Source organism: Henckelia pumila, chromosome 3 (genome assembly GCF_033568475.1).
Source record: "Henckelia pumila isolate YLH828 chromosome 3, ASM3356847v2, whole genome shotgun sequence".
NCBI classification, from domain to species: domain Eukaryota; kingdom Viridiplantae; phylum Streptophyta; class Magnoliopsida; order Lamiales; family Gesneriaceae; genus Henckelia; species Henckelia pumila.
This window is the reverse complement of record NC_133122.1, coordinates 191,019,359-191,035,902: the sequence shown is the minus strand read 5'-3', so window position 1 is coordinate 191,035,902 and position 16,544 is coordinate 191,019,359. Positions and strand designations below refer to the sequence as shown.

Genomic DNA, 16,544 nt, shown 5'->3' with positions numbered 1-16,544 from the left:
AGATAAAGTAGAAAAAAAATTGTACAAATTTATGTGGATCATTTAATAAGTTGATAACTTAATAAAACTTGATAAATGATGAATTTGAAAAAGAAGATGGGGAGAAAATAAGATAAAGATGGTAGAAAAATGGGGGATAAATTAGTCATTTAAGAGCTAACATAAAAAAATATGTGATAAATTTAGAGATAAAATAAGAATAAATTATGGTGTGATTGGACATAAAAATGTTTAGTATAAGATGTGAAACTATTATATAACTACAAAATTTTATATAAAAAGTTTTTAGCCAAATTTATATTTATCTAATTCTAAAAGTATGAGTTTGAATTGTGATTTTACATTATTAATTAATTAATTAATTAATTAATAATATATAATAATAATAATTAACACAGATAAAAATTATTATTAATAGTAATAAATAAGGAAATGTCATACATGTAAACATACCTATAATTTATATTTTGTAAAATATTATGACAACAATAAATACAGATACTGAATTGCATTATGTATTCGAAAAGAGGGTTGAACATTTATTTAAGTATTGGGTTTAGTTTATTTAAGAGGAAAATGTATCTCTAAACAAGGCTTTTTTTTTTTTTTTTTTTAAATTAGACAAATTAGAAAAATAAAAGATAAAAAAAATTGAATGATTCAAAAATCAAACAAGAAAATGACCGCAGAAATCATGGTTGTTTAAAATGGTTGAATGAGAGGTGAAAAAAATTGTGTATTAACGTTGATTTGCAAAATTTTACGATTATTTATAATGCATTCAAGTTTGATACCAACGTACAACGCACGTACTTTGCTGCTGGTTAACATATAAAACTCAGTAGTATGTACGGACTACTGAGAATGAATGGTTACATGGTGGGAGTGGAGCTCCACATAAGCCAGGATTTCCCAAAAAGGCAGAGGCAGGAATCTTCCTCTTGTGGGGCGGTATCTTCCCGCTCAATCTGTTGTCAGAAACATCAAAGTTTTCAAGATATTTAAGATTCAATACCTCTCCGGGAATCTCTCCACTCAAATCATTATGTGACAATAAAATAGTATCTAGATTCTTAGATTCACCCAGCTCTTTTGGAATTCCCCCCGACAATCCATTACTCACTAATTCCAGCCTCTCCAAATAATTATATTTTCCCAGAGATTTTGGTATTTGGCCCCTCAGTGGATTGTGAGACAGGATCAGGGTGTTGAGGGAAGTCGGTTCATCTCCAATGATACCATCTAGAGTCCCTGAGAACATGTTGTAGGAAATATCTATGGATTCATATTGGCCTAGTTGTTTGAGGTCCCCGGAGAACCTATTGGAATGAAGATCAAGATATAACAGGCTTTGAAGATTCTTGAATTCATCTGGGATCGAAGAATGAAACCCGTTATTAGATAGATTCAGGGATGAAAGTTTAGTCATGTTCCCAATCCAGACAGGCAGTTTCCCCGTAAATTCATTGCTTGATAAGTCGAGAGTCGACAAAGATGAAGCAGCCAGCCAAGTTGGAAGAGAACCTTTTAAGCCTGTTCCCGCGAGAAACAGTTCAAATAGTACTGAAAATTTCTGAAACCAATCCGGGATCTTACCTAATCCCAGAGGATTGAACGAGAGGTCCAAAAGCTGTAGATATTGTATTTTAATAAGCTCGGATGGAATGGGGCCGGAAAGTTGGTTTCTTGACAAATCCAGAAACAGCAATTTATCCTTCAAATTTCCAAGACTCGGTGGGATTCTGCCTGTAAATTGGTTGCTAGATAAGTATATATCTGTGAGATTTGTAAGATTTCCCAAACTTTCAGGTAGCTCTCCCGAAAGCCTATTTTGATCGCAATGGAGTTTCAGGAGTCCTGAAAGCTTTCCAATTGAAGGTGGGATACTTCCTGTCAGATTGTTGTCTCCTATTTCTATGTATTTCATATAAATAAGCTTGTCTATACATGAAGGGATGTTTCCTGTCAGAATATTACTGTAAACAGACAAATCCTGCAGTTTGGAGAGGTTGCATATGGAATTTGGAATCACACCTGTTAGCTGATTTGAATACAAATCGAGAGTAACTAGCTTTTCCAATCGTCCAATAGTTTCAGGGATTTCGCCAGACAAGTTGTTTTGGTGGAGATCAAGATTATATAAGGACTCCATGTGACCGATAGAATACGGTATTGGTCCAGACAAATGATTTTCCGACATATCAAGCTGTACAAGCGAAGTCATATTCAAGAAAATGTCGGAATGGATGGAACCAGAAAGATGGTTGTCGCGAAGATTCAGAGTTTTCAATAGGTGAAGGTTCTTGAATGTGACTGGAATCGATCCCGTAAGGTTATTATAATCAAGAAAAAGATGATTTAAACGGGACAACTTGCCAAATTCAATTGGGATAGGACCCTTCAATAATTTAAGGTTACTGAGATCAAGAAATTCAAGAAAAGTGAGGTTTCCAAGAAATGGAGAAAGGGTACCGGACATCGATGTGTCCACGGGTACATCGAGGGAATACAGGCCTGGACGGGAGACCTTGACGACCCGATCGGAAGAGCAAGAAACGCCATCCCAATCTTGGCAGCAATCTGTCCGAGGAGTCCATGATTGAAGTAGGCCTAGAGGGTCATCAGTGATTCTGCTTTTCAAGTCTAGTAATGCTTCTTCATCACTTGGATGGCATGTCTTCGGTATCATTGGTACAGAGGAGGCAAAAATTATTAAAACATGGAACAAGATTATAAACATAATATAATCTTTTCTTGAATGAACATCCATCGAAACAAATGAGTATTTAATTTGGCATCAAAATGTTTGAAGGGTGGTTGATTGATTGATTTTAGATGGCTCACACCATATTTAAACATGCATCCATTGTGATCTTCACATCTTTTCAAAGCTTCTAAAATGGATAAGAATCATTGGGATCGATGAATTAAATCTTCCCGATTCCGAAATGGGTAAATGGAATTTAATTTGCAAGTCATGCACAATGATTTTTGCAATATTTTGTATGCGAAAAGAATCACTACTTCGACCTAATGTTCATTATGAATATATTTCAAAGAGTATGCCTTATAGGCTTAAAATTAAATTATATGGTATACACAATATTCCATTTATCATCTAGCATTACATAACTTACTAAAATTGATATATTGATAAATATTAGTTACATCAAACTTCTCTAATAATTGTTGAAATAAGTTTTCAGAATATGATATTTGTCCCGAGCGTGTATTCACTGTCCTTAAGAAAATATTGCCCCCACTATGTTGCTGCTGGAATAATAGCAATTTTCCTCCAGGATGCTCGAACAAGACCAGAATTTATAAACAGCAAATCTATAAATTCCCCCAAAACAAATAGAGAATGAAAGTTGATTGCTATGGAAACGAATCAAAAGAAATGGAATTCTTATTTCTATCTGAGACCATTGACTGATATTTATAATATATACACAACCTTTGAGAAAGGATGTGACTTTTCAGGTAGATATCCACTTGGAACAGACACTCTTTCAATTCACAAGTTTGCACCACTTCGTTCAGACTAGTAGGCACCTTTTCAACTCATAAAGTTGCACCACTTGATTCACAGATTTATGATATAGTATTAGTAACTATTTCCAACAATCCCCCGCTTAGTTAGTGATACCAGCAATCATAAATAAAGATTTGTGCATATAGAAGGTGTCTTTTAACTTAAACCTACTACTTGTACAAACATTTCAAAATTTTGACGAAAATCTTGGTTGTTTGTAACTTAAACCAACATTTTGAAATTGAAAAGATTGGAAACGTCATACACACAAAACTTGTTTTCCTAATTTGTTCACCGTGAGCTTTAGCACCATGTTATGGCCTTGTGCTACTCCTGGATTCAAGAACACTTACAAAATTTAGTATTATTTTGTTTTCAAAATTTTGACAGAAGCGGCACCACCTCTTATGTTCTCATAGGTGAAGTACTGTTGAAATCTCATTTGAGATTTATTGTTCAATTTCGAACTTAAACCTTCACTAAGAATATTTAATATTCAACCTCTTTTCCATAAGTACGATATGAATTATAGTACTTGCTTCATGTCATTAATAGTTTGTTGTTACCTATTAAACCTATAAAATTGCAATGCAATAATGAAGGTAAGGTTCCTATTATTAGTGACAAATTATAATGATTTCAGACCCATTGCACTTGTAGTGCATTGTATCACATCTCTCGAGAGCCTTTTTGTTAATGGGTCAGCAAGGTTCTTATTGGACCTAACATAGACAACTGTTAGAATGCCATCAGAAATTAGTTGTCTAATATATGCATGTCTTAAAGCAATATGTCTTGATTTTCCATTATAAATTCTGTTAAATGCTCTTGACATAGTTGCTTGACTATCACAGTGCAAAGAAACTGCTGGCATTGGTTGTGGCCACAACTTTATATCTAGAAGTAAATTTCTTAGCCACTCCGCTTCTTTGCCTACTGCTGCTAAAGCAATGAATTCAGATTCCATGGTTGAATGAGTAATGCAAGTTTGTTTTTTCGAAGCCCAAGAAATAGCTCTTCCACCCAAAGTAAAAATCCAACCAGACGTTGATTTATTGTCACTGACACTAGTTATCCAACTAGCATCTGTATAACCTTCTAGCACCGATGGGAACTTATTATAGAATAAAGCCAAGGACTTAGTCTTCTTTAAATATCCGAGAACCCTCCCAATGGCTCTCCAATGTTCAGTGCTAGGATTGTGGGTGTATCTTGAAAGCTTGCAAACAGAAAAGGCAATATCGGGTCTTGTACAATGCATAGCATACATTAGACTACCTATGGCACTAGCATAGTCTAATTGACTAATGGATCTACCCGAATTTTCTACCAACTTATTTGAAACATCAAATGGGGTATTGGCTTCTTTAATTCCCAAGTGATTGAACTTGGACAAAACTTTATCTATATAATGAGATTGACATAAAGCAAAACCCCCACTATGCTTTGTCACTTTAATTCCTAATATAGTGTCAACTTCTCCTAAATCTTTCATTTTAAACTGAGAAGATAAATAAGATTTAGTGTCATTCACTCCTTGCATGTTAGTTCCTATAATCAACATGTCATCAACATATAGGCATATAATAACACCAGCATCTTTGGTAAACTTAGAATAAATACATTTGTCCGCACCATTATGACTAAAGCCATGTGATAATATCACACTGTCAAATTTCTCATGCCATTGTTTAGGCGCTTGCTTTAGTCCATATAAAGATTTAACCAATTTGCAAACTTTTTGTTTATTTTCAGGAAGTATAAAACCTTCTGGTTGGTCCATGTAGATCTCTTCGTCAAGTTCACCATTTAAAAATGCTGTTTTGACGTCCATTTGATGAACATGTAAATCATAAATTGATGCTAGAGCAAATAATACTCTTATAGAGGCAATTCTTGCTACAGGAGCATATGTGTCAAAATAATCGACACCTTCTTTCTGTCTAAATCCTTTTGCCGTAAGTCTTGCTTTGAAAGTTTGTAGAGAACCATCAATATTATATTTCCTTCTAAACACCCATTTACAAAATGGGTTTTGAATTTGGTGGTAAATCAACTAAAATCCATGTTCCATTTGCTAGAAGAGAATCCATTTCATCATTTATAGCTTCTTTCCAGAAACTGGAATCTCTTGAATCCATAGCTTCATTATATGACCTTGGATCCTCTTCTATATGCAAAACAATTGGTATTTTATTCAATACTTCATCAATGCTTCCTTCAACCAGAAAAGTTATTTCTTGTGAAGAAATAAAATCTGAACCAAAAGTCTTTTCTTTTCTTGCTCTTTGACTTCTCCTTGGTTCATTAGAAGATTCAGCAGATTTTCGTTTCTTATGTGAATACAAATCAGAATTCATCGTAGTGTTTTGTGATGTATGGAAGTTCGACGATAAATCGTCTACGTCTCCCCTTCTTGGTTAAGTACGATTAACCAAGGATCCACTAGCACTCGAACACTTGGCCTTGATGGCTCCAAGGATAGCCTTTACAACTCAACACGATCACCGCGCCGATACAACTCGAACACTTGGCCTTAATGGCTCCAAGGATAGCCTCAACAAAAACACTTGGCTTCACACTCAAGTGTTTACAACAATCTCACAATACACTTGGCTTCACACTAAGTGTTTACAACAATAGCACAACCAACTCACAAACTATTTTCACAAATAACTCTCAAATATTGATTGAGCACTTTGGTAGAGAGAATATTGCTTGCAAATGAGAGAAGAAATGAGTTGGGATGTCTCTAAATGGTCTTGGCAAGCCTCTATTTATAGTTGGCAAAGATTTGAATTTGAATTTGTGTGCTTAGAGCGTTTATTGGGAAGCCAAGGAGTAGAGACAAAGTGTAGGCGCCGCTGCCTTCTTTTTCCAGCACTGAGCAGATTTTGTGGAAAAATCATATCTCTCAATCTAACCGTTGGATTGAGCTCAAATTTGGACAGTCGCTTTAAAACATCTCAATATTAAATCTGAACGGTAGAGATTGAATTTGAAAGAATCAAACACGTCCAGTAAATCTCGGAAGTCGCAAAATCACGTTCTCGCTTTTGTTCTGAGCATTACTTTTCAAAAATTCGAATCTCACAATCCATCCGTTGGATTGGCCTGTAATCAACACACAATCTTTGTAACATCCCGATATTGATATTGATTGGTGGAGATTGGATTTGAATGCCTCAATCGATTCCAGTAGTCTTCTTAATCCGATACTTCAGCAGTTAGCTCCTTGCAGAAATAGCTACTGTTCAACATATTTGCAAAAATCATAACTCCATATCCAGCCGTTGGATTGATTTAAAATTTGGATACAGACTTTAAAACATCATGAAAATCCATGTGATCGGTGAAGATCGGATTTTAATAACCTAAGCATTACCAGGTATTTTCTGAAGTTGAGTCTTCATAGTTCATTCCTTGCAGAAGTAAGTACTGTGCAGCTTTGTTAAAAAAATCATATCTCCATATCCAGCCGTTGGATTGCTATGAAATTTGGAGAGAAGCTTGAGAACATCCTGATCTTGATTTTCACTGTTGGAGATCTGATTTGGATGATTGGAAAGTTCCTGGTGAATTTTGCAAGTTTCTGCTTTATAATATTGGCTTGTCCTTGTCCATTTCTTTTACAACTTCAAAGTAACTTCCAAGAATTTGATTGTTAATATGATCTAATCTGCAAAGTCTCACTTTAAATGGTTAGTAACAATTAACCGAGTTTTGTAATCATCAAAACATAATAATATGAGATTTGTTAATGCATTAAAAATATTAATCTCATAACACGAGATTTGTATGCGTTTAAGGCGTAACACTTGGTTCTTTTAGGATCTGGAACTCGATAATAGGCTAAACAGCCCCATACTCTCAAATAATTTAGATTTGGCTTCCTTCTTTTCCATACTTCATATGGAGAAGTTTTAGTTTTCTTTGATGGAATTCTATTATGAACATGACATGCTGTTAACAATGCCTCTCCCCATAGATTTGTTGGTAGTTTAGCATGTAGAAGCATGGCATTGATCATGTCTACCAACATTCTATTTTTTCTTTCTGCCAAACCATTTTGTTGAGGAGTGTAGGGTGCACTAGTTTGATGAATTAATCCATTTTCTTCACAAAATGCAGTAAAATCGAGTGGAAAATATTCACCACCTCTATCACTTCGTAGGATTTTAATCTTCTTGTCCAATTGATTTTCAACCAAGACTTTATAGCTTTAAAAACATCAAATGCTTGATCTTTTGTTCTCAATAAATAAACATGAGTAAATTTCGAATGATCATCTATAAAAGTTATAAAATATCTTTTTCCACCTCTAGTTAAATGTCCATTTAATTCACATATGTCTGTGTGTATAAGTTCAAGCAATTCAGTTATTCTTTCATTCTTAGGAAAAGGTTTTCTAGTCATTTTCGCTTGTATGCATATTTCACATTTTCCAGAGTTATGATTTGAACAAGAAATTAAAGCATGCTTTGTCATAAATTTCATAGATTTGAAGTTAACATGGGATAATCGAGCATGCCATAAATTAAAAGAAGACTCAAGAATATAAGCAAAAATATTAGCTTTATTGATACTTAGTTTAAACATTCCATCACATGAGTATTCTTGTCCTACAAATACACCATTCTTAGAAATTATTAATTTATCTGCTTCTAAAACAACCTTCAATCCCTTTTTGCACAACAAACTTGCAGAAATCAGATTCTTTCTTACATCTGGAACGTGCAGTACATTCATCAAAATCATCTTCTTTCCGGAAGTAAACTGTAATTCAATGGTTCCCCTTCTTAGTACCATGGCAGTATCATGATTTCCCATTAAGACTTTTTCATCTTTTTCAGCAATTTCATAGTTTTTGAATAAACTTTTCTCATTGCAAACATGAATGGTTGCACCAGAATCATACCACCAATCAATAGAGTTTTCAGTTGTTGCCATGTTGCATTCTGTTATCATACTTATTTTAAGATCAGATATCATGGCAACAATATCAGGAGGAGGGCTTGGTGGATGCTCAATAAGATTTGCATTCTTGTGTCCAACATTTCCCTCCACTTTCAATTTCTTGTAGAACCTGCATTCTTTCTTGTAATTACCTTTCTTTCCACAAAAGCAACATGTCTTGTTGTTTTTCTTGTTGGCATAATTCTCGGTTGAAGACTCTGCAAACTTTCTTTTCTTCCCAGAATACCCATTTTTCTTAGTGCTAGACTCAACATTGTTAACCTTGGAACCAGATTCTAAAGCAAATTTGTTCTCACGAATGCGAGTTTCCTCTTCGATTCGAACATGCTTTATAAGTTGGTCTACAGAAAATTCTTCAAAAGTGTGCAACAATTTCTTTCTGTAGCCATTTCAAGTGGCTGGCAATTTTGCAATCATAGCAGCAACTTGCAATGGCTCAGACACTTCAATTTTCAAATTCTTGAGTCTAGAAACTAAGACAAGCAATTCATCAACTTGATCCAGAACAGGCTTATTGTGGACCATTTGAAACTCAAAAAATTTCATGCTTAAAAATCTGTTCGTACCTTGTTTTTCTGATATATATTTGTTCTCCAATGCGCTCCAGATTTCCTGTGGGGTTTTGATTGAACGAAAAAGATCATACAGTCTATCCGATAAGGCATTCAAAATATATCCTCTGCAGCATACTTCATCAGATTCTCTTTTCTTACGAGATGCTTTGATCGCATCGGTATCTTTATCAGTTGAAGCAGGAACAGCGGGCAAATCTTGACTTAGTAGATATGCGACTCCCAATTCGGTGAGTAGGAAGAACAATTTGTCCTTTCAACGAGTAAAGTTAGTCCCATCGAAACGGTCCAACTTGAATGCATCAAAAACAGATTTCGATCCAGTGGCTTCCATTGAAAGGAAAAAATTCGTAATAATATTTCCTTAAGATTGTTGAAATAAGTTTTCAGAATATGATATTTGTTCCGAGCGTGTATTCACTGTCCTTAAGAAAATATTGCCCACACTATGTTGCTGCTGGAATAATAGCAATTTTCCTCCAGGATGCTCGAACAAGACCAGAATTTATAAACAGCAATTCTATAAATTCCCCCAAAACAAATAGAGAATGAAAGTTGATTGCTATGGAAACGAATCAAAAGAAATGGAATTCTTATTTTTATCTGAGACCATTGACTGATATTTATAATATATGCACAACCTTTGAGAAAGGACGGACTTTCCAGGTAGATATCCACTTGGAATATACACTCTTTCAATTCACAAGTTTGCACCACTTCGTTCAGACTAGTAGGCACCTTTCCAACTCATAATGCAACTTGAATCACAGATTTATGATATAGTATTAGTAACTATTTCCAACAATAATCGTCCAAGTTAAAAAACATTCCAACATGTACAAATCTTGCATGGTTTACTGAGTTGATTTTATCATAAATATACAAAATGACACGTCTTTGTATTTTAATTAGATAGCCACTCCACTTTCACACCTAATCGTATATCGGCTACATACCTTAAATAGTATATCCTAGTTGCATGATCCTCAGAGTTTTCGTAATGTAAACTTGGAGAATTTAGTTATTATCTTCCAAGATCCTGCTTCAAGCAAATGCAACAGAAATGAAAAAGAATCAATAAAAAAAATCTAATCATTCTGATAAATACCAATAGTCTGATAATTTTTTTTTGAAAAATATTTTACATAAAGTTAATTTGTCATGCCAAATATAAAATAAAAAAAAGGAAATCAGGTGTATTTATTCACCATGATATGCACTAATTTGTCTCTATTAGACTTAAACTTTATATTTATATACTAGTTTTATAATAGTTGCCCCATTGTTATCAAATAATACTTAAAAAATGTCTGGAGGGATGTTTAAGTTAGTGTAGTAGATAAATGTTTGGCCAGATATCGGGAGTTTGATTTTTCCTGCAACAACCTTTCAATTGCATTAGTCTGTCGCACAGAGTTTGCCCATTGCGATTTATTTGAATAGTGTAGTTGCAGGCTATTACGTTAGTCCGAGTGTTTACTTAATGCACATTGAAAGTAGTGATTAACGTCATAATAATAATAATAATAATAATAATAATAATAATAATAATAATAATAATAATAATAATAGTTAAAGACCATAAGAATAGGTTTCATGTAAAACAATTTCAAAAAATATATACACATACATATATATATATATATATATATATATATATATATGTGTGTGTGTGTGTGTGTGAGTGTGTGTATACTAGCAAACAACACGTGTTACATACGTGGTGACACTTTATTTTTATAATATATCTATTTATTATTTTTTATAATTATATTTAGTGGGATTTTCATTGTATCATAATAAAAATCATATAAAATCGAATTATTAATTATGAAAATAAAGTGAAATAATATAATGATATTTTTTTTTCATGTTTTGTCATGATAATGGTGAATTTGTATTTTCAGTCCTGTAACTTGATTGTTTTTCATTTTTAATAATATTACGATGCATTTTTATTTTTAGTTATGTCACTCATATATTATTTTTATTTTGATCATTTAACTCACATGTTTTTTTTATAATTTTTGGTTCTTTTGCGGTATATTCTCATTTGTAGTCATGTAACTTGTACATTATTTTTATTTTTTTCATTTAAATTGTATGTTATTTTATTTTTTAATCTTTTTTACCATAGTTTATCATGTTTGTCAGTCATAAAAAAAAGATCAAAAATTGAAATAAATACAAATTAAATGATTAAAATAAAAACAATATACAAGTGAAATGACAAAAATGAAAATGCATCTTAATATGATCAAAAGTGAAAAGAAATAAAGTTAGATAATACTCTTCCGTCTCAATTATAAATTTATATAGGTCACGTTTGTTTGTTTGTTTTCCCTCAAATTTATAGGCATATACTATTTTAGTAATAATTTTTTTACACTATACTCTTATTAACTACACATTGAAAATTGTGCATTCATTTTTTAAATACATTAAAAGGTATAAAATAGGAATTTATAAAATTTGTTTTCTTAATGTTTTTTAATATGTGTGAAAAAAATACATTATATAATCAAAAGGAAGAATATGAAATGAGTCATTAGACTCATTACAATAGTATCAATTATATAATGCGCGCGTCCACTTAATATTAATAAAGGAAATAATCTACTAAGATATCATATTTATTAATTTAATTTTTTTAATCATAATCAACAAACTCCTATATAAATATATATTATCATTATTAATTAAATTTATATAGTAATTATTTAAAATTTTCTCCTTCTTAAATATATAAAAAAAAAATCAAAGGTTTAATTTATACTTTATAAATTTTGAAAATATATATTTTTAATTCAGACTTTTATATTAATACCACAAGTTTTAGTTTTTAGTTGTTCTTTTCAAGATTTATTATATTTGATTTATAACTCAATTAATGCCACAACGTACGTAACACTCCACTTTATCAATATAATTCTTTTATGGACAAGATGATCCTCTAATTAATTACTTTCCTATACAATAAAATTTCTATTCACCTTAGAAAACCCCAAATCCAATTCATATTAATTTATTACAACTAAAATTTTAATATCTAAAAAATTTTAACCTTTTTTTCCATATGCAAATAAATTATAAAATAACAAACAAATATTTTCTTAGTCTTAAAAATTTAATATTATTTATTCAAAAAAAGATTAATATTATTCATATTATTATCTCAATATTTGTACAATATACAAAATGTTATTAGATAATTTTTTATAAAATATATAAACCCGACGGATTACAAAATTTTGATTTATATAAAAGTTAAGAATCAAGAGGAAAAAATAGAATCGGAATTGATCGAACTAATGCAATCACTCCTATGTTCGAATATTTCAATTACTCCTATGTCACTCTTCTTTTTAATCGAAAAAATATCACTAGAAGACTTTGAATATTACAAATAATTTGCAAAACCCCAATCCAGTTTTTAATTTTTCACTGCCTAAACAAGAACTCTTAGTTACAACTCAGTGTCAATCCTAGACTGATAAGAACAGATGTTTACAACTCGATTTGACCTTGCACAAAAAAATATACTTGAATGCTCAGAATAACAATTTAGGTGTTTGTGTTTCGAGTTTCTTCATCAATTAGCTTCACAGACTTGAATATTTGAATGTTCAAATATTTTCACGAGGAAGCGTTTTTACAATAGTTATTCTTCAATTGATCAAGGTGCCTATTTATAGGCTTCGGATTCCAACAGTAATAATTTCGAAAAGGTTTCTGATAGGATTTGAAATCTACCCATTGCTTTGTCACTTTCACTGACATACTCTAAAGCCGACAATATCTTAGATCGCGACACTACGTTGCAGAATGTGTAAGAGTGCGAAAAACCTTATCCAACCCAAATCGTGCTTGTAGACTGATAATCGTAATGATAGACTGATGTAATATAAGGTGTTCTGAAGATCAGTTTACTACTCCGATTTAGGTTTTTGTACCAACAATTGATGACTCAGTTTAGTATCTTCAGTTTAATTGATCTTGACTAGACCAGTTTGTCTATCATAAAGAAACATTTTTCAGTTTAGCACTTTTCTTAATAAAGTCGTTCTTTTCCCTGAATATTTGGTTGGGTGATTTTACTCATAAAATCGCACTACTCTTTTTCGGAATAGTTTAGTCTTTTAATAGAATCACACTCCTCTTCTCGAGGCAGTTTAGCACTTTAACTTCTCGTCAGTTTAGCTTACTTCAGTTTTGGCTTCGTAACAATAAATCTCATCAGTTTAGGTCTGTAAACACCAAAACATAATTCTCGAGTTCTCAACAAAGATGTTCATCAAATGCGGAAAAAAAAATCATTTTTTTTAACAAATCACACAAAAGGGTTTTTAAAAACAACTATGACAATTGATTTATTATCTCCGTAAATCTATTCAAACGAATAATATACATTTGCATCAAAACCAAAAAATAATCAATAAATCCAAAAAAATACAATTTTTACTCAAGAAAAAACATCCATATAAAGATACATTGATCAGGTTTCATAAATCCGAAAAAAAATCTACATAAATATGAATATCGGTTTTTCGTGGTAGATCTGACAAATAAAACTAATATTTTGGACCATATTAACGCTATAAGTTTGGGCATATCAATAATTTTATTTATTTAAAACTGTATACTTATTAATTATAACTAATAATTAATTATATTATTAACACTTCGTTGAGTGATTTACTAGTCTTATTAAAAAAGAGGAGTTAAATTGTGTAATGTTCATTTTGTTTTTGTGTAAACATTGAATAAAGAGAGTGAGTTGAATTGTCTTCCTCTCAGTTTATTGTTGTGTTTGTAATTTTCTGTGGTTACATAACTTTATTGTTCATCCGAATTTTTTTTATGGATAATCACTGTTCAATTAAAATTAAAATTAAATAAAACTATTTGCCTCTTAATTTATTAATGTGTTAGATAATTTTTTTTCTTGAATAATTTTTGTGGTTACATACTTTTATTATCTCATATGATGATATGAACAAGGATGAATAATCTTTTGTGTTCTCAAATTAATCTATATAAGTATTTTTTTTATTTTTTTTTTTACAGTTGAATCTTGTAATTTATCAAGTTTAATCAACCATAAAGGAAAAGATCCATCCTCCCAAAAAACTGAGAGGATGATGAAAAAGCAAAAATAACAATCAAGTAAGCTACCCGATTAACCGTTCAACGAATATGATAAATGCGAGTAAAATCATGAGCTCCAGAAGTCTACTAATATCTAATTTTCGCTTAATTGGAAAACTAAAAGTTATAAATAGTATAACATATGCAACTCACGTTTCGTTTATTAGTTTATATAAATTGGCGAGCACATGATTTTTTTTTTAAAATTAAAAGAAAGGTTATTTGAGGAAAATTGAAAAAATACACGTTTGATTAATATATAATTTGATGGTATGATAATCGAATTAATTAGAAATTAGAGAGCATACGCGCGAGAATGGAATATATATGAATATATTATTCATTAATAAATTGCAATCCGAATGTGATCAACATCTAAAACCCGTAGCATTGTACTGAGAATCAAATCAATGGGTACATGGTGGGAGTGGAGATCCACATAAGCCAGCATTTCCCAAAAATGCAGAGGCAGGAATCGTCTTCTTGTGGGTATCTTCCCGCTCAATCTGTTTTTAGAAACATCAAAGTTTTGAAGATATTCAAGATTCAATACCTCTCCCGGAATCCCTCCACTCAAATCATTATGTGACAACAAAATAGTTTGTAGATTCTTAGCATCACCCAGCTCTTTTGGAATCCCCCCTGACAATCCAGTACTCACTAATTCCAGCCTCTGTAGATAACCAAATGTTCCCAGAGATTTTGGTATTTGCCCCTTCAGTGGATTGTGAGACAGGATCAGGCTGTTGAGGGAATTCCCCTCTGCTTTATCTCCAATGATATCATCTAGAGTCCCTGAGTACATGTTGTACGAAATATCAATGGAATAGTATTGGGCGAGTGTAGATTGGTTATTTTTGGAGAATAGTTGTCGGAGGTCCCCGGAGAACCTATTGGAGTGAAGATCAAGATTTGTGGGGACTCGAAGATTCTTGATTTCATCGGTGATCGACGAATGGAATCTGTTATTAGATAGATTCAGGGATGAAAGTTGAGTCATGTTCCCAATCCAGGCAGGCAGTTTCCCCGTAAACTCATTGCTGGATAAGTCGAGAGTCATAAAGATGAAGCAGCCAGCCAAGTTGGAAGAGACCCTTTTAAGCCTGTTCCCGAAAGAAACAGTTGAAATAGTACTGAAAATTTCTGAAACCAATCTGGGAACTTACCTAATCCCAGAGGATTGAACGAGAGATCCAAAAGCTGTAGATGTTGTATTTTAATAAGCTCGGATGGAATGGGGCCGGAAAGTTGGTTTCTTGACAAATCCAGGAACAGCAAATTATACTGCAAATTTCCAAGACTTGGTGGGATTCTGCCTGTAAGTTGGTTACTAGACAAGTATATCTCTCTGAGATTTGTAAGATTTCCCAAACTTTCAGGTAGCTCTCCCGAAAGCCTATTTCGATCGCATTGGAGTTTCACGAGTCCTGAAAGCTTGCCAATTGAAGGTGGGATACTTCCTGTCAGATTGTTGTCTGCTAGTTCTATGTATTTCAGAGCAATAAGCTTGTCTATACATGAAGGGACAGACAAATCCTCCAGTTTGGAAAGGTTGCATATGGACTTTGGAATCACACCTGTTAACCGATTTGAATGCAAATCAAGAGTAACCAGCTTAATCAGTCGTCCAATAGATTCAGGGATTTTTCAGACAAGTTGTTTTGGTGGAGATCAAGATTATATAAGGACTCCATGTGACCAATGGAATACGGTATTGGTCCAGACAAATGATTTTCCGACAGATCGAGCTGTTCAAGCGAAGTCATATTCAAGAAAATGTCGGAATGGATGGAACCAGAAAGACGGTTGTTGCGAAGATTCAGAGTTTTAAATAGGTGAAGGTTCTTGAATGTGACTGGAATCGATCCCATGAGGTTATTATATCCAAGAAAAAGATGATTTAAACGCGACAACTTGCCAAATTCAGTTGGGATAGGACCCTCCAAATATTTAAGGTGACTGAGATCAAGAAGTTGAAGAAAAGTGAGGTTTCCGAGAAATGGAGAAAGGGTACCGGACATCGATGTGTCCACGGGTACATCGGTGGAATACAGGCCTGGACGGGAGACCTTGACGACCCGATTGGAAGAGCAAGAAACGCCATCCCATTGTGTGCAGCAATCTTTGTGAGGAGTCCATGTTTTAAGTAGGCCTAGAGGGTCATCAGTGATTCTGCTTTTCAAGTGTAGTAATGCCTCTTCATCTGTTGGATGGCATGTCTTTGGTTTCAATGCTAAAGAGGAGCCAAAAATTATTGAAACATGGAACAAGATTATAAACATAATATAATCTTTTCTTGAATGAACATCCAT

General features: G+C 32.7%; 2 protein-coding genes across 2 annotated transcripts; both read right to left on the bottom strand.

Moving 5' to 3' along the window:
- Nucleotides 1-838: 838 nt before the first annotated feature.
- Nucleotides 839-2,796, bottom strand: LOC140890223 (uncharacterized). Its single transcript, XM_073297981.1, has one exon. It carries the CDS (start codon nt 2,768-2,770, stop codon nt 839-841), a length of 1,932 nt encoding a protein of 643 aa, XP_073154082.1. The 5' UTR covers nt 2,771-2,796.
- A 12,490-nt stretch (nt 2,797-15,286) lies between these two features.
- LOC140890222 (receptor-like protein 42) lies at nt 15,287-16,544 on the bottom strand. Its single transcript, XM_073297980.1, has 2 exons — nt 15,854-16,544; nt 15,287-15,809 (listed from the first exon to the last, which is right to left on the bottom strand). Exons 1-2 carry the CDS (start codon nt 16,542-16,544, stop codon nt 15,289-15,291), a joined length of 1,212 nt encoding a protein of 403 aa, XP_073154081.1. The 3' UTR covers nt 15,287-15,288.